Source organism: Mytilus edulis, chromosome 10 (genome assembly GCF_963676685.1).
Source record: "Mytilus edulis chromosome 10, xbMytEdul2.2, whole genome shotgun sequence".
Classification (NCBI taxonomy): domain Eukaryota; kingdom Metazoa; phylum Mollusca; class Bivalvia; order Mytilida; family Mytilidae; genus Mytilus; species Mytilus edulis.
This window is the reverse complement of record NC_092353.1, coordinates 37,878,711-37,903,406: the sequence shown is the minus strand read 5'-3', so window position 1 is coordinate 37,903,406 and position 24,696 is coordinate 37,878,711. Positions and strand designations below refer to the sequence as shown.

The 24,696-nt window shown below is 32.8% G+C and overlaps 2 protein-coding genes across 2 annotated transcripts; both read left to right on the top strand.

Moving 5' to 3' along the window:
- The first annotated feature begins 2,223 nt into the window (after positions 1-2,223).
- Positions 2,224-3,139, top strand: LOC139492751 (uncharacterized). The gene is made up of 2 exons (XM_071280902.1): positions 2,224-2,313; positions 2,837-3,139. Exons 1-2 carry the CDS (start codon positions 2,224-2,226, stop codon positions 3,137-3,139), a joined length of 393 nt encoding a protein of 130 aa, XP_071137003.1.
- Positions 3,140-4,916: 1,777 nt separating this feature from the next.
- LOC139491087 (isopenicillin N synthase-like) lies at positions 4,917-6,702 on the top strand. The gene is made up of 2 exons (XM_071278396.1): positions 4,917-5,046; positions 5,493-6,702. The coding sequence occupies exon 2, from the start codon at positions 5,508-5,510 to the stop codon at positions 6,498-6,500; it is 993 nt and encodes a 330-aa protein (XP_071134497.1). The 5' UTR covers positions 4,917-5,046; positions 5,493-5,507; the 3' UTR covers positions 6,501-6,702.
- Positions 6,703-24,696: the final 17,994 nt, after the last annotated feature.

The following is a 24,696-nucleotide window of genomic DNA, read 5'->3' as shown; positions in this document are numbered from 1 at the left end:
TGTTCGATCTTATGAACTTGTCACAATGAGATTTTATTAAAAAAAAGACATGCTATTAACTTCAAACCCAGTTATGTTGATTATGATGATTGATTGATTGATTGTTGGTTGCTTAACGTCCAGTGGCAAATATTTCATGCATATTCAGGAAGAGAACAAGTTCACAATAAATACAATTGGTAGGTCTTGTCACAACAGAGGTCATCTGGGATGATGGTCGGGGAAATTTGGACTGCCACTGGAAAATGAGGGTATATTGGATAGGGACAGAAATTTTGTCTTGCAACAGGCCACCTACGGACCCCTCAAAGAGTTGTTGCAAGGGTTCTTAACGTGCAAAGAGCGTGGCACTCTCTTTACACGAGACATCGGATTTAACGTCCCCATTCCGACGGACGTGACTGCGAACTTGATACATCCCGCACAGCCAAACGGACGCCCCACTTCAGCAAGCGTTTTACTGCCGGTCGGGAGAAGACCAAGTGACCATATTTCTATTCCCCAGTCACCCTTGGGGTATTGATTATGATGATGGTTTTGTTTTAATGTCCAGTGGCAAATACTACTTGCATGACGAGTGAAAAAATAGTGATCACTAGTGTAATATGAACATGAATGCTTATTTGAACGCAACATAGACACGCTTAATCGGATGTAAGCGTCCTTCTTCCCGAGGTAATCATTAAAAAAGATATTTAACCAAAATATTATAATCTTAACGGAGAATGAACACTCTATCAGGAAAGTGATCAAAGGCGTCATGAGATGTGACATAACCTAAACATACACATGCATGTTCCAAGTCAGGAGCCTGTAATTCAGTGGTTGACGTTTGTTGATGTGTTACATATTTGATTTTCGTTCATTTTTGTACATAAATTAGGCCGTAAGTTTTCTCGTTTGAATTGTTTTTACATTTGTCATTTCGGGGCCTTTTATAGCTGACTATGCGATATGGGCTTAGCTCATTGTTGAAGGCCGTATGGTGACCTATAGTTGGTAATTTCTGTGTCATTTGGTCTCTTGTGGAGAGTTGTCTGATTGGCAATCATACCTCAGCTTCTATATTTTTTTATACGTATAAGACATATAGTTTAAATTGAGTTAACTCCCTTTTCCCAGAAACTATTTAAGATATGTTTCAGCGTCCATATCATTACAACTGTAGTATTATATACGTAGTTAATGAATGCTAAATTATATAACTTATGTTTTTTTTCTCTATATGTCTCATATTATAAGAGAATTGCTGGAAATAATATTTTGCTAATTCTGAATCTCGATATAGTGAGTTTTCATAACCCCTTTAAACATCACTTACTATGAATGTCAGATTATTCATAAATAATGAAAAAGAAATTCTGTCTTTTAATTAAGGATGGATATGTACTTATTTATCCTACTATGGTTAAAGCTAGAATACCAATGTTCAGCTAACTAATTATCAATCTATGTATAATCCGAAGAAACATAGGAATTACAATTAAACCGAAACGTTAATCGTATTGAAATAAAGAGCATCCACTCTTCAAGCATCTTTCAATATGAATAAATCATTCATCAGACAAAAATTATAGATTATCGTCGATCATCTCAACGAGATTGCTTTTCTCGCTTGAGCCGGTACGGCGAAAGCGTGAGAAAAGCAATCAAGTTGAGATGACCAATGATAATCTGTTCATCGCTATTTTACCTATGACGACGTTGTCAGTTCATGTCAATTTCATTTTCAACGCCACGTGCCTCCTTAGTTTCTGGCGATAATTTTCCATCTCAAGCGAGTAGCATGATATGTAAAATTATCACAAAAAAGATCAAAGGAAATATGCACAAAATAGCGATGACATGTACTATTACGACCACGCAGTTGTACCGCATGAAATTGTCTGTAAGTGTCCCCTATGTAACTAACTAGTATTAGGTAGACGATACGCGCGTCATGCGTGTCTGATATCATTTATGATTTTTTTATAGAATGCACGACGACACTAAAAACGTGAAATTTTGAATACTAATTTCATAAACTTGTGTTGTAATATCTACATATGTTATAGTTATTGACCAAGCAAGTCGGTATATGTCATTTAATTTGCACAGCACGAGATGACTCAATAACCCGAACGACGTATACATGTATACCGATTTGATTTGCCAATAACTGTTTTAACACATGACGTCAACTATTTTCCCGCATAAATCACATCTTCCCAACAAGAAGCTGAAATGGATGGATTTCATCATGAATTATCGGAGGATGATATGATTTTATCACAAGTATTTGAAACATTGGAGGATGAAATGGAACTGAGAAATGTAAATATAGAGGACTTTTTTGGAGAGTTTCCTAGTAATGTGATGGATGAGAATGCATCTGGAGATTTTATCGACACTTGAGCTGTTTCATTTGACTTAGGACTAGACTTAGATCTATGGTTGTATGTTCCTTCTGAAAACGGAAAGACCAAAACCGTCAAGGTACGTTTTTTTTTAGAATTATCTGCCACGCGCAGACCCATTATTGCATAGTTTGAGGTGTGAACTCATAGGCGGACCCAAGGGAGGGGTCCCGGGTCCCCCTTTTGTGGGGAAAATATTTGTTAATTATGTAGGGGATCAATGAAGCATGACTGGACTGCCCTCCTTTTAGGTCAGTCAGCCCTCCCCCTTTAATAAAAAGTTCTGGATCCGCTACTTGGACCCTTGATATAATCTTTTGCGGAAACTTCCGTTTAGATTTATCGTTTAATTGTTATCATCCGGAATATCATGAGATATTTGCCACTGCCGGATTTTGCCTCTACCATATGTTATATTATGTGATATTATCTTATTTCAGGATGAAAAACCTGGAGAACAGGGACAAGGATTCGAATCAAGGTTTGCAGAAATGACAGACCATGAAATTCATACACTTATTGAAGATACTGAGAACAAAAACAAAAAGAAAGCCACACAATGGACAGATAATGTCTATGAAGACTGGAAGAATTCTAAAATTGGTAGTGGTTTAATTATACCAAACCTGAAGGATTTGTCTGTTCAAGATATTAACAGCATTTTAGGAAAATTTGTTGTAGAAGTTCCAAAAAAGAATGGAGAGAAATATCCCGCGAACACACTTTATCTTCTTGTAACTTGACTTCTAAGAGGAATGCGGTCACAAGGTGTTTCTAATCTTAACTTTATGAACGAGTCTGATGACAAATTTCTGAGGTTTAGAGAAATACTTGACGCACAGATGGAAAAACTAACATCAGATGGGTATGGTATAAACGTAAAAAAAAGCAGATCCGATTTCAGTTGAACAGGAAGAAAACAAGTCTGTGTTTGGTAATCATTCATCCGAAAGTTTATTGCATACTGTTTTTTTCCACAACTGTAAATATTTTGGTCTACGTGGTCGTGACGAGCACCGTTAAATTTCACAAATACAGTTAGGAGAAGATGATAACGGAAACTATATTGAATTCCGGGGTAAGGATAATAAAACGTATAATGGAGGGCTACGCCATCGCTATATTGCACCAAAATCTGTCAGAAAATATTTAGAGAAGGATTGTCAGATACTTGACTCGAATAAGATGTATATGAATGCAATATATGAAATTGATAATTCTGTTAGCAGTCCTTTTTATCGTAGACCTGTTTTATCAGATGGTTCTGTTAAGTTTGACCACATACTGGGTGCTAATAGATTATGGTCACTCATGAAGACATATGCCAAAAGGGAGAACTAAAGGGAATTTTAATAACCGCTCGGGGAAAAAACCACTTGCAACTAGATTGTACCAAGAGTCAGTGAGCAGATGATAATGGATAGAACAGGTCACAGGAGTGAAAAGGCTGTTCGTACCTACAAAAGACCTGCGGATTCTATGCTAAAAGATGTCTCTAACATTTTGAATCCATCTAATAAGCAGATAAAACTTGAGGATCCCAAACCAATAACCGATACTCGTGCAATCCTAACTGAACAAGATTATATTGAAAATACAGAAAATGCATTTTTAAATATTTCAAAACCAGATGGAAAATATCGGGGACTGCCAAGTAACAGCTCTTTTCAGAATTGCGTGTTTAATTTTGTAACGAAGATGTGAACTTCACAGATTTTTTTCATCAATTTTTAACATTGAATCGTTATTTTAAGTTGTTTTTAAGCCGTACATAGAAATGTATGAAAAAGCCTTTTTTTTTTTTTTTTTTTTATAGTTTTCACTGTGTCAGGTGTGAACTTCACAGATTTATTTTCATCAATTTTTAACATTGAATCGTTATTTTAAGTTGTTTTTAAGCCGTACATAGAAATGTATGAAAAAGCCTTTTTTTTTTTTTTTTTATAGTTTTCACTGTGTCAGGTCACGGTGACATATCTTTTGAATTACAGATCAGAAAATAATAGGAAGATGTCGATGATTATTTATTTTCATTTTTTCTAATGACAATTATTTTATATTGATGAAAAAATGATTTGAGTATTATAACAACCTGTGTTCTTTATCTTATTTGTATTTTGTTGATTGTAATACTACTACATTTGTTTTGTATGGTTTCTATTCTTATGTTTTATCAAGTGACTGATTTTTATGTCCGAGTATAGATACATGTGTCTACTTGATATTTCTTACAAAATGGAGAAAGACAAATATCTGTAGTAGCAATGGAATCAACAAACGTAAATTACTGTACAACAAACATATGTCAAGGACGTGAAGTACACGTGACCTGTGCAATAATTGAAGTAGTTAATGCACACCTGACCTGTGCATTATCCATATTATGCCACAGTAAGATCAAAGGAATTTTGCCTCTGTCATGTGTTACGAGTTTTTAAAATATAGAAGAAGTATCATAATCGTGGTTGTATAAAGCGGTGTATATTATGTATATAAAGGTACATGTATATAACTATACATTTCCATGTACTTGTAATCATACATATATCTTCCGTTTATATGTACTTATGTTTGCATTTCAAACATAACGATTGATAGTTATAAGATAAAAACTGGACTGTGTCCAGAGGTATTCATCCTGACGAAACAGGTAAGTTGATCAACAATAATTTCCTTTAAATATCAAATAAAAACCCTATCAATCTGTGAGAGACTTTGTAAATTTCAGTCTTGAATTGTGTATAGTCAATTGATATAGTGAAAAAAATATTGACAGATTAAACAGCTGATCTATGTCAAATATCTTTTCCTATGAACAGAATTGAGTAATCTAACACTCACCCTATAAGAAACATGCGGTCGCAAAAGTTGAGTAAATAAAGACCAAATAAAAACATGGAGGAACATTACTGTTCATAAAAGAAAATTCGCTATTTGAAAGATTTGTCGTAAAATTGATTATTTCGCTTATTCATTCCTAGCTCTCTTATCATTTGTATAACTCTGAATTTATTCTGTTCCTTTCGTTCATCCACATACTCCGAGTAACAGGGAAAATTTAAATATTGAAACATTATCATTGCTTCTCATTTACAGAACTGAACAACACAAATGTCGGAACTTCCGATACCGGTGATAGATTTATCTAGGACCAAGACGGACCGGACACAACTTGCAAAAGAAGTAGTTCATGCCCTTGAGAACATAGGATTTTTATACATTGATAATGTGAAAGGAATTGATTTTGATAAGTTATTCAAAATATGTCAGTGGTTCTTTGGTTTGCCGATCGAAACAAAAATGGATTTAACAAGAAAAAACTTCAAATCTGAAAACAATAACCTATATCGAGGATATTTTCCGGTGGTAGAGGGTGAACCAAGCCGGAAGGAGGGTTTTGAATTCGCGCGGGATGTTCCTGCAGACGATAAAACAGTTTCGCCGAACAACTGGATGTATGAAAAATCAGTTTGGCCAGAGGAAAACGGCACCGTTGCTTTTAAGGAATTCTTACAAAATATGTACGAAATAGTTCACGAAACATCACAGGAAATACTACGACTGGCTGCCCTTGGATTAGGGATAGAAGAAAACGCATTCGAACATTTATTTTCTGATAAACCTTGTTCGACTTTCCGTATAATGCATTATCCTCCATGGGAAGGGACACCTCCTGAAAACGCAATAATTGAGGATGGAAAAGTTGTGACTACGCCAGAGCATATGGACTCTGATTTTTTAACATTGCTTCATATATTTAATTATGATGGTCTCGAAGTTCTTAACATGGATAATAAATGGATAGCTGTTCCACCTCGGCGGAACAGTTTAATTATGAATATAGGTGTAACGTTCTCACGGATGATGGCTGGACGTTTTAAAGCAACAAGACACCGGGTTTTAGACATCGGGATAGATAGATTTTCAGTTCCATTCTTCTTGTCTCCATCTTTTGACAGTGATATTGGAGTCAATTTTATGTCTAAATTCAATTCAAATGGACCCGAGCATGTTCCTGAAAAATTCGGTCCATGGCTCCTTCATCGGATTAAACACGAAATCAAATATTTTGAATATAGAGACTTGCCTGAAATAGAAGATTAAACGAAACATGTATAAAAAAAACCCATTTGCAGCTAGAAAATTAGAAATATCAAAAGTCGGCTATATATTTTATTTACTCAAATTTACTAATTACCGATTAACCTCTGAGATAAATAGATGTAAATAAGTTCTTCTCTTTTATTTCCAAAAAGGCAAACATTATACCAATTAACCAATTAGATACAAAGATACAAAAAAATAAATAAAACAGTTTCTCCTTCTTTTAGCAAAAGACAACAATGAGATATGATTACAAACAATTGTTAATTATAAATGAGTATGATATTATCTTTAATTTTATAGCCACCTTTAATAAATCCATTCATATAATTTCAGACTCGTGTGTCGATTTAGAGCTTAACAAAATGTGTAGACTCTTTTTGAAAACCGTGCAATGGTAATCATTTATGTATCTTTCTGTTTGTGTCGTAATAGATTGCTGTCTCCACATCATGTATATCCATGTCTCCTTTCATTTATATGTACATGTATATGTCAATAATAATGCGGTCTTCCGATTTCCTGAATTTCAAACCTTCCAGTGACAAATATTTCATGCTTATTCAGAATTGGAACAGCTTTTATAATAAACAATCTGAAAAGTACAATCTGCAAATTGTAATGACCGTAATAATGATTTTAGAAATATGAACTGCCACCTTTGAAATTGAGGGTTAATTTCAAATGTCCACTTTGCAGCAGGCCACATATGGATCCCCAAAAGAGTCATTGTAAGTGTAAGTGTTACATATACATACATCACACACCATCAAACAAACGACAAACAACAAGCATGGATCTACATGCGACGGGAATCCAGGTAGCCATATTTATATACCCCAGTCGACCCGCAATTTTTCAAAAATTCTGAAACCCACAAATACCTGCCAGGTTCAAACATGAATAAAACAAAGTATTGATAACATTCCAAATGGTCTACAAAGGAAAAAAAGCATATAAGACATTGCTCTCATCCCATATTCTAATATTGTATGTTTCATCATAAAACGTGATTTTGATTGGCTAACTGCAATCTCGCGTTATATTATTATTGCTTAATCAACTTCATAACACAATAAAATTTATCATTCATGATGACACGAGGTCCCACAATAAAGTGCACAGGTAAGTTAATTAAAACTTGATAAAAATCGTGTTTTCATGATCCTAGCTATAAAATGTAATTATAAGTATTGAATGCTTCTTTTTGTAACTTCGTAGGGTTGTAAAGGCGTTGACCGTGCACACATTTTTAAGAAAGAAGAGCACCCGCGCTTCATACAAAATCTACTTTGGTCAACGCTTTGACACCTCAAATGAAGTTACAAAAAGAAGCATTCAATTCTTATAATTGAAACGCCGTAAATATAACTCAAGAATATAAAAATCACAAAACATGACTTAACCTTAAAAAAATGTTTCGCCTTATTCCAAAATATTCTGCCAGCTTTTGTCTTTCCGTCATTGTGATTTTCCGACCTTTTCGACGTCTGTATTTTGGCGACAATCTTAGATGATTTTAATGTTGGTAATGTTTTAAGTGACTTTTACAATATAAAAATTTAGAGGTATTTATGGGACATTAGTTGTAAAATATTTCATTCACACTTATAATCTAGGCTACGAAGTAAATAATGGAATTCAAATTGAAAAGTAGATAGTAGACTAAAAAAATACTTTGCACAAATCCCAAGTTTTTCTCCAATAACGTTTTTATTAAAAAAAAAATCAGACCTGCAGCTTCCAAGTTATTTGCAATTTCACGAAATACAATTTTTAACATTTGGAACTTTTCCAGCAATTTAAAGAAATATTCGTTTTTAAAATTTCAGAATACCATTTAAGTTATTTGTTTGTAAAGTATGTTAATGTTCCCCATCGAAGATTTAATACATTTGATCCAATTGAATAGAAATTAAAGTATATGGTGTTTGCATACATGATACACTTGACATATCAAAAGGAGATGAACAGTGCGTATTACTACAGTACTTGAGGTTTAAGTCGGTTTGAGATTTTCTTCAACATGAATTTATAGAACAAATCATTGAAGCTTGAATACGGACAGAGACATATATATTTTTTGGGTCTTATTTTGCCCGACAACCCCATAAAAATATACAGAAACAACACGATCATTATGGCAGTTACGGGTCACATCAAGATACATATTTAATTAAGATGCCTTGACGGGAAGTTCAGAATATATGAATAGGGCAAATTATTCAAAAGATATGCACACAACTGTGATAAACTAAGTGATCTGAAAAGGAACACACTTACGTCGAATGTATAAGCAAAGTTACTTCAATAATAAATACACAATAACTGTACAAGTAAAATCTACACGTGAAAGCATGATCTTCTTCCAATAGAAAATCCAATCATTTGCTATGATTGAAAAGAAAGGAATGTGTAAATTACTAGAATAAAAACACAAAATCATGCACGCACTTGACAATAGACGTATTTACACTTGTATGCAAATTTGTCAATTTCTAGATGTACGTCAAAATATGAGGTAGACGTATCTGTGAAATCCTTGGATTCAAGTCACAGGCACTTGCCTCAAAACTTGTTTATCATATCTGCTAACCCTTCCAGAGCACTTGAGATTATCTCCAGTTTTTGATGGGTTTTGTGCTGCTTAGTCTTTAGTTCTCTATGTTGTGTCTTCTGTACTATTAGTTGTCTGTTTGTCATTTTCTTTTTTAACCATGGTGTTGTCCGTTTTATTTTCAATTTAGTTTGAATGTTCCTCTGGTATCTTTTGCCCCCTCTTTTTTAAGTGCTTGTGATTAATGGCGTTTATGTAAATAATAATCTAAGGATGGGGACACCATCTATATAGAGGAATACGAAATCAAATGATAATATGCTGGCTTCTTTTCTTTTCATGGTCATTAATTAAAAATTGCATCATGTTCATAACGAAACCAGTGAGCTAGACGATAACGTTCCAAATAGTCTACAAAGGGAAAAAAATAACGCTAATACATGACATTGTTTTTCATCCAATATTTTATTTAAATGTCGTAATTGTAACTAAATAATTAAAAAATCACATATATAAACTCGGGTAAGTTGTGTTTAACGTATTTATTCATCTATTGCTTTCGAGTAGTTATATGCTTGAGAAATTCTGATAAAGGCAAATCCAGACTGAAAAGTACCAAATTCATAACGTGTTTTTCATTCATCATTTTAGGAAAAGAAAGACTACCTTTGGTATTTTGATTTTTCTCGACAAAAAGGGTAATTTCTTCATTTTCATGTAAAAAAGGAGACGACTTGGACGCATTTTGCTATACTAATCTTAAACAACTTTACAAGACTTAGTTTAACCTAAAATATAACAAGAATGCTTCGCCATATTTACAAAATTTTACTTAAAATCTAAGCTACAGAGTAAATAATGAAATTCAAATTGACTATTAAATAGTAAACTAAAATTGTACATTACACAAACCTTTTTCTCCAATAGTTTCATCATTTAAAAAATTCAGATCGGCAGCCTCAAAGTTATTTGCGATTTCACGAAATACAGTTTTTAACATATGGAACTTTTCCAGTTATTTAAAGAAATGTTCGATTTTTTAAATTTCAGAATACCATTCAAGTTATCTGTTCAAGTTATAAAGTATGTAAATGTTCCCCATCGAAGATTTAAAAAAGACTATAAAATTAAATAGGAAGTATATGGTGTTTGCATACATGATACACTTAGTCTAGTCAAAACCAAAAGTAATGAATAGTGACCTTGAAATTCAAGTAGCTTTGAAATCGTCTTCAACATGCAGCTTAATAGCAAATCTCATTGCAGCTTCAATGCGGGCAAAGACATATAACAAATATTGTCATTATTTGTCCAACAATCCCACCGACAAAAATAGAAACAATACGATCATTAAGGCAGAGACGGGTCACATCAAGAAATGTATTAAATGACTTGACGGGAGGTTCCGAACATATGAAGAGGGTAAATTATTCAAAATATCTGCATACATTTGCGACAAACTACATGTAAGTGAACTAAAAAGTCGTGCATATAAGCAAAGTTGCTTCAATAATAGATACATAATAACTGTAGAAGTAAGAGTGAAAACATGTTTAAAAAAAAAATCAAAAAAATCAAACCTTTTGATATAATTGAACAGAAAGGAATTTGTGTAAAAACTAGAAACGAACAGCACAAAATCATGCACGCACTTGACAGTACCAAAATGAAAAGGAATATCACTTCTACTGCTGTTTATATTGCATTATAGGCTCTTGTTTAACATCATTTGATTATATTCATGTAGATACCTTTTTGTTAGTTGTGTCGTCAGAATGCTGTTGCCTAAGCATGATTTTCCAACCTCATTTCAATTATATCAATATAATTTAATTTTTGGATGTAACACGTCTTCTGATTGGCTGATGTTATTTTGTTATCAGCCCATAGACATAATTTAGTCATGTGACCGTGACGTCATCAACGTTTTTTCATAGTTTTCTACGATTTAAGGTGGTACCCAACACTTTCACTAAAATTAATTTGGCTCGTTTAATTTTCATAAAATTTTATCAAGTATTCACTTTGACCCTTTAACAAAAATATTAAAATATAAAAAAAAATTTGAACCAATCGTTTTGTCAGAAAAATTACAATGGTTATATAGCAAATTGACAAACATCAATTTTGATCATTAAGAAGCTTAATATTCCTTTTACAACACAACGTAATTAAAACGTTTAGCTGACTTTACAGAGTTACATGTATCTCCCTGTAGTGTTAGGTACCACCTTAAAATGAAATTTAAAATTACGCGCGTTATTCAGTGTGCACCAAATTTTGTATGTTATTTCTTCATAGACAGAAATAATATTACAGTCATTCCTAAAATGGCATTTATAATGCAGACTTCTGATCTACTGATTGCTTGTTGCAAAAATTGAAAGATGGCATGTTTTTCTGAATAGATTAACTGCGCAAAGATGCAAGGCAGAAATAAAGGCAAATACCAAGATTTCGGTTTGCAATACTTGTCTTGTGTATGGTTAACGTTGATGATGACCTCTGGTCAGTGTAGGCTATTCTATATTTTTAAGGTAATTTTTGTTTGTAGAAAGAGTGTGTTAAACTTGAATATGCAGACAAATGGTCTTTCAAATTGGGTTTCATATTACTAGTAATTAATTTACTTGATTTCCTTAACCTTTCCCTTTTCAAACCTCTTAAGATTTGTTGACACCAATATCTTATACATAAAAAGAAGCCGTTGTGAACCTGGAATATGCAACAGTTAATCTCAATGTATGCCTATAAGTCCCAAAAATAACATTATAAAAGTAAAAAAATATAACTAAAGATACCAAGATTACAAAAATGAGTACAAATCAAATATAAGAAAATGTAATTATTTGAAGACAGTTACTTTTCCCCTTTTCCACGTCTGCATTTTGGCGACAATCATTAATAATTTTAATCGTGTTAATGTTTAAACTGAATTTTAAAATATGAAAATTTAGAGGTATTTAAAGAACATTAGTTGTAAAATATTTTATTCACACTTATAATCAAGGCTACGGAGTAAATCATTGATTAGTCTACTTAGTAAATACTAGTAGTAGACTAAAAATATACATTACACAAATCTTTTTCTCCAATAATTGTATCATTTTAAAAAATTCAGAGTGGCAGTTTATAAGTTATTTTAATACGATTTCACAAAATACAGTTTTTAACATTTGGAACTGTTCCAGCTGTTTTAAGAAATGTTCGTTTTTAAAAATTTCAGAATACCATTTAAGTTATTTGTTTGTAAAGTATGTTAATGTTCCCCATCGAATATTTAAAACATTCGATCACATTGAATAGGAAGTTTATGGTTACGGTTTGCATACATGATACGCTGACAAAACAAAAAAAGAGAGGAACTCTACTGTCCTTGGGCTTCAAATCGCTGTGAGATCGTCCCCAACATGAAGCTAAATCGCACACCACATTGCAGGTTCAATTCAGGCAAAGATATATACTAAATATTGTCATAATAAAGTCGACTATTTCATCGTAAATACAGAAATATTGGTTATGATCATTAAGGCAGTTACTGGTCACATCAAATAAACTCATCATAGATACCAGGATTAAAATTTTATAATTACGCCAGACGCGCGTTTCGTCTACAAAAGACTCATCAGTGACGCTCGAATCAAAACATGTTTAAAAGGCCAAATCAAGTACGAAGTTGGAGAGCATTGAAGACCAAAAATTCCTAAAAGTTTTGCCAAATACAGCTAAGGTAAGATAAATATTAGATGACTTGGCGGGGAGTTCAGAATATATGAAGAAGGCAAATTATTCAATATATCTGCATACAATTGCTATAAGCTAAGTGAACTGAAAAGGAACCCAATTAAGTCGTAAATTTAAGCAAAGTTGCTTTAATTATAAATACACATACTGTAGAAATGAGTCTCCACGTGAAAACATTGCCTTCTACCAAAAGAATATAAAAACGTTTATTATAATTGAAAAGAAATGATTTTGTGTAAATAACTAGAAACCAACAACACAAAATCATGCACACACTTGACAATACCAACAGGACAAGGAATAGCAATTCTTCTGCTGTTTGTATTTCAAAGTCACAGACGAGGTCTTAACGATCACACCTCACTAAAAGTCCAAGACGACCCAATCACCTGTTATAGCAAATTAATTTGCTAGATCTCAATACTGAGCAACATGAGCCTCACAAAAACCGAGGATGATCTCATGTGTTTCGGTAGTGCAAACATTCGTTCTTCTCATATAAGTCTTTGATGTTAAGTCGCATTCGATGATGCCAAAAATGGCTACAACAATTACAACGTATCCGTGGTCAACTATCACTTAGATATATAATGGTCAACCAAATCAAGATGACGTCCGTAACACTTTCGAAGGGAGGACATCAACTTTATCAATTGAAACCATTGTTCCAATAGCTTCCTTGGGAGCAGCACACCTCTACAAAAGAAATCAAAATTCTATGAAAAACAATCTCTCGTATATCGTATCAACTTAAATATATACACTCCATATAAGGCTCGGCTGGAATGATGCTACATAGAAGGGGAAATGTCACCATTTAAAAAGCTGAAACCATCTATTTTGGTCGTAATGTTTAGTTCTCAACTAACTCTTTTGGTCAATCTGTGGTATCAGTTGATTAAAGTGTGTTTGCGTAAACATAACAATCTAACATTTATTAATTGAGGAAACATTATCTACTAGTATATAGAAGCACGCGAAACTAAAGGATGTTTGCTTTTTTACGTTTTTCCCGAGAAGCTCATACACTGAAGATTGCATCATGTTCCAGTGTCCAGAAGAGGGGCACTGTTTGCTCGTCTATGAATGCCCATTTTCTGTTGAAAGCACGTTCCCCAAACGTATTAAACCCGGGATATCGTTACCATAAATTACTTAAAACCTTTACTAAATTTTCCATAGATATAAAGATTTGGTTTTGAAGTTTGGTTGTACCTGTAGAAAACTTATTTCAAACGGGATAGCACATCCTAATTTTTACAGAAATGTTGTTAACCGTGGTCGGAAATTTAGAAATGATCCTTTTCTCTCAGATCTATTCCTAGTGTCTTTTTAATGTTGGGATGTACAAGTACACGGCCAAGTTTAAGTTTGATTTGCTTCTTGTCATGACCATTAGTTTTATCTGAAAAAATAAGAAATTAGATCTAGTCACATGTTGAATAACATAAGTGTTAAAAATAGTATATGATGTGTCCCCGACATCCTTCGATATTCGATGTGTTGCCGACATCCTTTTTCCATTTTTTTTAAAATAAGACGTTTTTCGACCATAATGACGGATATTTGTGAGTAACAAGTATTTTCCCGAGTACAATAAAAAATTCGGACATGTTCATTTGTTGATAAAGTAGGCGGTTCTTGATAATCAAGATGTTGTTATGAAAATTTTTGCCGATATCCTGCATGTTTGACCTAATTCCTAAAACTGGTATCGAAGTGTTTGCGCATGCTCGGATGGGAAAGACGTGTTTATATATCAGGTCGAATCTTCAGTAAAATAATGTGAATAAGCATTTTGTTTTGAATTATCCAATGACAGGAAAGAATTAGTAAGTCATGCACAAACAAACTGTATAAACTGTATATAATTTGAGACTTTCAAAAGACATATAATTTGTTAAAACATAATGCACACCTGATACTCAGTCGAGTGGACCGAATGCCAACGTGACCATTGTTCTACAAGAACTTTTATTTTTATTAATGCCAGCAACTTATTAGATATCTGTGTATTTAACTATGTAAAACGGATCTTTAATCCTTGATGCAGAAATCTAATACTACAAACAGTGAATTTAAAAAGCGAAGACGTCGCCCATCTTCTCAACCATCCCCCCAAAATCTACAAACAGATAAAAAGCAAAAAACGTTTGATACAGACTCTGTGGATATATTACACTCTTCATCTGATGAGCATTTATTTGAAACTAGCATGAGTAATTCCACAGCTGCACCTGTAGTAAGCATAAGTCAGGAAGACATTGTAAGAATAGCACAAACTGTGAAAGAATTTCTTATTGGTGACTTACATAACCTTATTGATGAAAAACAAAAACCTGTTCTACGCGAGTTAAAAGAGTTAAAAATCAAATATGATGATCTTGACAAAAAAGTGGAAAGTTTTCAGGATATTATTACTGTTCATGAAAGTTCTGAAGTCAGCAACAATTTAAAGGCAGAAATAAAATATCTTAAAAACAAATGCGATGACCTAGAGCAGCATAGTAGGAAATATATGCTCCGTTTTACAGGGGTTCCTTTCTCTTATGGTGAAAACACTGACAACAAAATACTCCAAATCGCAAGCCAAATGCATGTCCAAATGTCACAGAGTGACATAGTAATAAGTCACCGCACTGGGAAGCAACATTCTGATCGTCCGCGCCCAATCATCATTCGTTTATCCAGTCATAGAGTTAAGGAATCTCTACTTCGATTGAGCAAATTTAACAGAAAAAACCCTCAACTTGCTAATATATCCATTAACCAAGAATTAACAATGCTGAGAAGTAAACTTGCATACTATGCAAGATTTCTGGTACGAAACAAGAAGCTCAAATCAACATGGGTGGTCGACGGCAAAATATATATTGTAGACAACAAAGATGACAAACACATAGTACGAAATAATGATGATTTCATTGCAATGTTAGATGAGCTTGAAATTGAACCCCCAACCGAATGGTCCGAACAACCAGATGAAGCACCAGCTGCTACTAGAGAACGATTATTGACACATGATGATGATGCTATGTCTGTCATTACCGGAGATGTTGGAAACGGTGGACGCTAATAAAATTAACCATGTTCAGTTTGACTCTGTCTAATTTACTTTGTGTTTTTGTTGTTTTTGGGTTTGTTTTTTTTTATGTTATTTGCTACATCATACTGTTGTATTAATCATTCTATATTTACCTTTACATATTGAATTGGGAATGAATGTGTTTATACAATGTGTGTGGATGTGTGGGTGAGCTTATTTTATTTTGGCAGTAATATGTAAACTGGCGAGCGGGAATACATACAAAAACAAATCAAATTAAACCAAACCAATGATTTCCCCACTTTATATTAAGTTATGCAGTGATTCTTTGAGAACGAGTTGAGCGTGCATGTATAGGTGATCATTTTTTTGTCCTTTTGTAACACCAACCCCCCCCCCCCCCTTTTTTCTTTTTTTGAAGGTGTGTGACTAATTGTGACGGTATTTTCTAAATGATAATCACTTTATGAATTCAGATATAAATGAACAAAGGGTTACTCTTTCTTTGGATACTTCAAATTGAAATTAAAATGTGCATTAATATTTCTCTATCGTGCATTGTGATCTGTGTACAATTTATTTATTTTCCTGTCATGGGTAAAACTCCCAAGCCAAAGAAAATGCTAAAACTTGTTTATATAATTACATTTTTGTTACTTACTGTTTATTTGCTTCCTTTTTGTTGTCCCGGCGTCGGATGTGTGAATCAGTGTTATACTTATCATTTTCTTACCACTAATATTATTATTATTGTAGTGCTCCCAACATGTGTTTTGTTCTGTAATATATTCGTCTACACTAAATGTAAACAATGGGAAGTGACCTAAATACATATAGGGCACGTGTTGGGCTACACTATGTCAGGTCTACTCGACTGTCTCACTCGATCGATTTACATACCGTTATATTAGTTAATTTGTTTGCCCAAATTGGCACAAAGGCTCTCACAATATATTTATACTTCGAATTAAAAACAAATTTTAAAAATCAAAGTTGTTCTACCTATTTGCTATCAAGTTTGAATTCGCATTTAAAAAGTACAAGATGGGTTTTAGACACCAAAAAAGAAACTCCTTTGATGGGTAGATATGAAAATACAAATGACATTTGTTTATCGATTTGTCAGTTATTTTTATATATTTTTCTTATTATTTATATGGCAGGTGATATCGAACTAAATCCGGGGCCAACGTCCGACTCACCGAATAACTACCTGCATAACCATAACGATAGTTCAACTGATATGTTAGATTTTTATCGTTATAAAGATCTTTTGACTTTTTCATGCCTAAATATACAAAGTCTGCTCCCTAAAAAATCTATAGTCGAAGCTGAGCTGGGGGACAGGGACATAATCTTACTTACCGAAACATGGCTCAAGTCCGGCATAGCTGATAGCCAATTAAAATTAGATAATTTTAAAAATCCATATCGAAAGGATCGGGATGGAGACAAAATCGGTGGTGGGGTCTTAGTTTATGTAAAAGATAATATACCAAGTAAACGACGTCATGATCTTGAAATACAAAATCTTGAGTGTCTCTGGATAGAAATTAACACACAAAAATGTAAATGTCTGTTTGGAGTATTTTACAGACCCCCTGATTCTAATGCGCAATACTGGGATAATATGAATTTGTCCATAGAAAATGCTTTCAATTCGGGTATTGATAAAATAGTAGTAACGGGCGATTTCAACGAAAATTTGTTGAATTATCGAAACACAAAACTTACAAATATTATTTTGCAAAACGGCCTGAACCAAGCAATTGATCAGCCGACATTCTTCTGCGAGACCAGTTCATCTTTACTGGATTTAATTTTAGTAAATGATCCTGACATACTTTTATATACTGAAGTCGGTGATAATATTTTGGAAGCTAATGTAAGATATCACTGTCCTGTGAGTGGCATAATAAACATTAAAAAAACACCAAATAAAGTTTTTAATAGGAAGATTTGGGACTATGACCACGCAGACCTAACTAAATATAAATTTGATCTAAGTGAAGTTAATTGGGATGATACTATTAATAATAATGACGTAAATGTTGCCGCGACAAAAATTACAGAAACTATATTAAAAATAGCTGCAAAACATATACCTTGTAAATTTGTCAAGTTTAGATCTCAAGACCCGCCATGGCTAACTGGTCATATAAAAAAACTAATTCGGCGCCGAAAAAGACTTCATAAAATGGCAAAAAAGAAAAATACTGCTGATTCTTGGCGACAATTTCGGTATGTTAGGAATCAATGCATAAATTTCATAAAAACAGCTAAACTTGACTTTTTCAACAAACAAATAAATATATTAGAGAATCCAGAAACCAATGTTAAGAATTGGTGGAAGCTTTTAAGAAATTTATCTGGACAGCCTTCGAAAGCGTCAAATTACCCCCCTTTGTTAGTAAATAATGAATATATAGAAGACGATAATGAAAAATCAAACGCATTTAATCTCTTTTTTTGTAAGCAAGCTACCGTGGATGATTCTAAAGCGTCTTTTCCTAATACCCCCATGTCCGATGATATACCAATTTTAAACAATATTATAATAACCGAAGAGGAAGTGTTTGATCACTTGTCTTTGTTAGATGTCACTAAAGCGACGGGCCCTGATGAAATTAGCGGTAGGCTTCTGAAGTATGCTGCTCGAGAGTTAAGTAGGCCCCTGGCTCAGCTTTTCAATAAATCTATACGTGAAGCTGTGTATCCAGAAACCTGGAAATTAGCAAGCGTTATACCAGTTTTCAAAAGTGGTGATAGAGAACTGGTATCAAACTATAGACCGATATCACTTTTGTCGATCATTGGTAAGAGTATGGAACGTTGTGTTTTTAAGCACTTCTTTAACTTTTTAACAAAACATAAAATAATAACAAGTGCCCAGTCAGGCTTCATGCCTGGAGATTCTACAATTAACCAACTCTTACACATAACAGATTTATTTGGCAAAGCTCTTGACGCAGGAAAAGAGATTCGTGTTGTCTTTTTTGATATAAGTCGTGCTTTCGATCGAGTCTGGCATGAAGGTCTTATTTATAAACTTAAAAATATTGGAATAAGAGGAAACCTATTAAAGTGGTTTATGAGCTATTTATCAAATCGGAAACAAAAAGTTGTTATTTCAGGTCAATCCTCTGATACTTTTGGTGTAAATGCTGGCGTCCCTCAAGGATCAATATTAGGCCCCTTACTTTTTTTAGTATATATAAATGACATTGTAAACGACATAGACTGTAACATAAAACTATATGCTGATGATACTTCCCTTTTCATAGTAGTTGAAGATGAATATGCAGCAGCGAGCAAACTTAATTCTGATATAGAGACTATCAACAATTGGTCAGTCCAATGGCTGGTAAATTTTAATGCAAAAAAGACTGAAGCTATGACAGTTTCCAAGAAATCAGTTAAACCCCATCATCCACCTCTTTATATGAATGATGATATGATTTCAGAAGTAGAAAGCCATAAACACCTTGGTTTAATTTTTCATGAGGATGGTTCATGGCATTCTCATGTCAATAAAATAATTGAAAAGATAACACCTAGATTAAATTTATTTCGTGCCTTGAAATTCAAATTGAAAAGAAAGTATTTACAAACTATATATTTAAGTTTTATCCGACCTTTATTTGAATATACAGATATCATTTGGGACAACATTCCAGACTATTTAAGTGACAAACTAGAAAATATGCAACTTGAAGCGGCTAGGATAGTTACTGGTGGTACTAAGTTATCGTCCATAAATAAATTATACGACGAAACAGGATGGGAGTTACTATCAGAAAGACGTAAAAAACACAAAATTATAAAATTTCATGAAATGTTTCACAATAAGACCCCTGATTATTTAAGCGACATTATCCCTCAACAATTGTTCAATATTCATAATTATGACACACGACGAACGAATGACACGCAACATATAAAGTGTAGAACTGCATTTTACCAGAAATCCTTTCTCCCCTCAGTTATTCGATCCTGGAATGCTATTCCGGACGATATCAGACTAAGTCCATCTAAGTTAACACTTAAAGGTTACCTTAATCAAAATGTAAGAAAAATGCCAAATTATTATTTTTATGGAGACAGGAAAGGACAAATACTTCATGCCAGACTTCGGATGGATTGTAGCAATCTGAACGAACATTTATTTAAGAGAAATCTTGTAGAAAGTAAAAACTGTACCTGTGGTAGAATCGAGAGCAGTAAGCATTTTCTCCTCGAGTGTAATAATTACTCCCTTGTCCGAAAACGTACGATAGAAAAAATTCCCTTCCCATACAATATAGAAACACTCCTATTTGGCTGCAATAACCTCAATCAAGAGGAAAATGTACTCGTGTTTAAACAAGTGCAACAATTTTTGGTAGATTCGAAGCGTTTTGGCTAATAGCGTCGTTCGTGCATGACAAAGATCGTAATTGGGTGAGACAGTCTTGACAAAGTCCTGTAAACACACTCCGCCGCCGGTACATATATATATAGGAAAGATCTGATGAAAAAAAAAATCTACTTTTTTATTTGCAGTTATTTCCCTTTATCTTTTTTCTACAGGGAGACGGATTAATATAAGGGAAACCTTGTTTCCGAATCCTTTTGTAATATGTTATCACTGTATTTATATGTGTATGCCATGTACATGATTTTTTGAAATAAAATATATGTTTAAAGTAAGTGTTTGCAAAATTGAGATAACAAATAATATTGAGCGATGGCTCATTTATTTTCCTACTTTATATAGTCTTTTGTGGACTATTTTGTATAATCATAACCCTCATATAACTGGCATAATAAGTAAAATTCTTACCTTGAAGCGACAAGATGGTGGTCCAATTTCAATCGCCGACACCCTGCGTGATGACGTAGATTCCCCCTTGAAATAAGGCCGTTAGTTTTCTCGATTGAACTGTTTTACATTGTTATTTTGCGGCCTTTTATAGCTGACTATGCAGTATGGGCTTTGCTCATTGTAGAAAGCCGTATGGTGACCTATAGTTGTTAATTTCTGTGTCATTTTGGTCTTTTGTGGACAGTTATCTCATTGGCAATCATACCACATCTTCTTTTTTAAAGTAACAAATATCTTGTCAATAAAAACAATTGCATCTTGATGATGTCATTTTAAATAATATCTTATTTGAATTCGAGTGCGATTTCCCTCAATTTGTTAATAATGAAAACTAGTCTAAATAATAAATCAAAGTATATTGGTTAACGTTTTCCTAAACATCAAGAGAGAAAAAGGGGGAGACGTTTAAAAAATGTATATCAGTCAAAGTAAAACAGGAAAAACAAACATCACGTCAAGAAGAGAAAAAAATTCACAAAATATATTAATTCGACCTACAACGACAATCTTGTAGGACTACCATGTATATAGATATTTAGCTAATTTCAGTAAACAGTACCGTTCATGATCTGTACTATCTATTTCTGAACTTTTCATTTAAACTTTAAGAAATATAAAGCAACTAAAAAAATCTTGAGAGAGAGAGAAAAAACATTGGTAAGAAAGAGCATGATTAGCATGCAATATAGACAGTTGTAACGTTTTGCATTCGAGATTTTCGTAAAGATTTTTGAATAAATACCAGCTTATGAATATATAAACATATTAAACTAAAGGATATATTCCTCATCCCGCCGAGCGGACGATTTGAATTTGCAATTAAGACTTTTAAAAAATAAAAGCATAGATGGAGAGCGGTCCCCCTTTGGAGGGCAGAATTTAGTTGATTATATATATAGGGAATCACTGAAGCATGACTGGAGTTCCCCCCCTTTTTTTTTTAGGTCAGTCAGCCCCCCTCTATACAAAAAAAATCTGAATTCGCCACTGAATAGTTCATATACACAGGATTATTTTGGCCGACGCAAGCTATGCTATGACAAGCATGTCACGAATAATTTGTCAATAATGTCATCTCGTATTACAAATCAGTAGGGTTAAAACGATCAATTGTAAATAGGCAATTGAAACCTAGTCCGTAAAATTGAGCTATGCACACAAGGCTGTCTAGATATGTAGGTGTTTACAAAATTTGTGTTCTACTTTGAAGTTTTCGGTTTTTCCAAACGGTTTTAGTAAGAACGAAAAACAATGCGTTATGTAAACCACAAAGGATTCTTACATTGTTTAATTTAATCATTACAATTTTTTGTAGCTAGTTAAAGTGCATACTAAATATATTTAAGGAACTCCTGTTTGAAAAACACCATCGATCCTATTATTTGATAATATGACATTGAGTGTTATACACTGTTTACGAAGTGCGTTTCTATACATATACAGTTTAAATAATATATAGTTCTTCTTTCATTTCGGAGTAAATGTATATTACGTTATTTCTATATGTATATAAACATCACACTATTATTTAGATAAAGGGGTGTTCTCCTTTTTGCTCATTTATCCAATCTAATTAAAATATGGAACTCTCATTGGATTTAGTATAATGAAACCAGAGATCTACATTGTAATTAGATTGTAATTTATCGAGACTTTGTGCAATTGATTATTCAGGTTTTAACCAACGTACGTGAAGATTGGCTTCCAAAGACAATACACAAAATGAATTGCAATGGCGCAACCAATTATTATTTTTTTCCTCTTTACATTTCTTAAAGTCCTATTACTATATGTCCTATCCTTAGTAACAGTAAGTTTTACTTTACCCTAAAATATGAAATTTCTACTTTGTGCCTTGATAACGGTCTCTAATTGTACCTACAAAATAAACTGTTTGAAGTTTACAATCATCTATAATTATGAACACCTTCAGTAACTTAAAATTCAACTATTTCGGTTCTTATAATTCTTTTGTTTTCAAATATTCAACCTTGAGCGATTCAGATGAAGGTAAATCCAGAAAACGCTTCGAAAGCATGAAAACAACATATCGTCATATTTTTTTTTAGTGATACACATTAACAAATGTATGCTTTGAATGTTGAAAAAGTTGCCTATTTTGAATGCATGGATTTAGTGAAATATATCCAAAATAAAGGACATTAAATTTTCTACATAAGGAAATTCCTGTCAACATGATTAAGTCAGGATTGTAATAGTTGTTTTCCAATAGTTCGTTTAATGTGTTTGATGTTTTGATTTTTTCCATTTGATAACGGACTTTCCGATTTAAATTTTCCTTGAGTTCGGTATATTTGTTATTTTACTTTTTACTTTTTACTTTTTACCTTAGATCCATTTCTTTTCAAGGATAACAACTAATATGGATCGGGGAAAAATTGTATTTCAAACATAATAATGGTCAGATCCCCTGTGCTATTATGAAATAGCAATGATGGGGTCATTTAGCTAGATTTGGTATAAACCCGTTTAAAAATATTGGTTTACAATGCTTTGCAACTTCTTATCTGATGTCCAAATGATTTATAAATTGTATAATACAAGCTATTCAAAACTTTTTTAAAAAGATAAACAAAATAATTGTGCCCTTACATCAACCTTGAAGTAGGTTCTTCATCTTTTTAAGAAGGCATGGGATTTGTTCTTGAGACAATCACATTGTTTTGTACTTTCATTAATCCTTTTTTTTTTCTTAAATAAAACTCAAGGTTGTATACCCCTTATTTTGAAAGAAAACCAACTTCTTATTTCATTTCTCTTTAGAAATAAAATAATTTTCTCATGAAATTCAGAATAAAACAATTGAGTCAATATAGCAATGACCCCGACAAACACATGACTGGTTAGCGCTTTATTTTATCCTTCATTGATGTTTTCATTTCCATATTTTATTCTATGTTGTGTCGTGTGTACTATTGTTTTTCTGTTTGTCTTTTTTATTTTTAGCCATGGCGTTGTCAGTTTGTTTTAGATTTATGAGTTTGACTGTCCCTTTGGTATCTTTCGTCCCTCTTTTATGTTTATATCGATAATTGTGGTTATGATATCATATGTTTCATGAATTTCTGAAAAGTAAATTACATTCCAAATAACAAAAGTTAAGCTACATTTTCTTTTAAAAGAAATCCGATTAATCATAAATGTGCATAACTATTGCATAAAACTACAATACAAATGTTTTATGTGTTAAAAATATATATCAATATATTTGGTTATTTTCCAATATTAAAAATGGCTCTCCTCCAAGTATGTCAAGAACGTTTATGATTAATGAACAGTCCCACGTAGTGTCATGTATAAACCTTCCGATATTGCAGCAAGTCTATTTAAAGTGTGTCAATAGATCAAAAAATTTAAAACGTTATTTTTTTTCGGTTTAAAAATAGATAAGGAAAAATTTAAAATATAAATACTTTTACAGATAAGTTTTACATTTCTGAAAAGAATGAATTCTTTTACCGATGTGATTTACTAATGGTCATGTATACTTGTTTCCTAAAACCGTGGAATAAAATAAGGTGTATAGCTTTTATTAAGAAATAAACTTTGAACTTTTTTCTTACAACAGAAAAAGAAGATATTAGAATTTGATATTACTATATATATGATGAAAAATATATTATGTAAACTCTATGTAAATGTTCCCACATTTTTGTTCCTTAATTAGATATGAATAATTTCAAGGAAGATCTTGTGTCTACGCAATTTAAAAAATAAATAAATTTTGAACTAGCTATTCAGTTTCTATCTTTCGCAGATACAAGAAATGATAGTCACAAGATCGTGTATACTTTCTACATGAATGTTTTTATAGAAATGTTCTATGAATTCGACAGAGTTGATAATTAAAGATATGTCACATAAAGTTTATGTCGAATCGTCAATTGTACGAACGAAAGAATTTAAGGGAATACCATTTAAAAATAAACTTGCATTTCCAAGTAAAGATATAATACATTTTTCT

Coding starts and splice junctions, on each gene's coding strand:
- LOC139492751 (XM_071280902.1), top strand. CDS start 2,224: ATGGATGGATTTCATCATGAATTATCGGAGGATGATATGATTTTATCA. Junction 2,314..2,836: donor ATGAAATGGAACTGAGAAAT/GTAAATATAGAG, acceptor ATCTTATTTCAG/GATGAAAAACCTGGAGAACA.
- LOC139491087 (XM_071278396.1), top strand. CDS start 5,508: ATGTCGGAACTTCCGATACCGGTGATAGATTTATCTAGGACCAAGACG.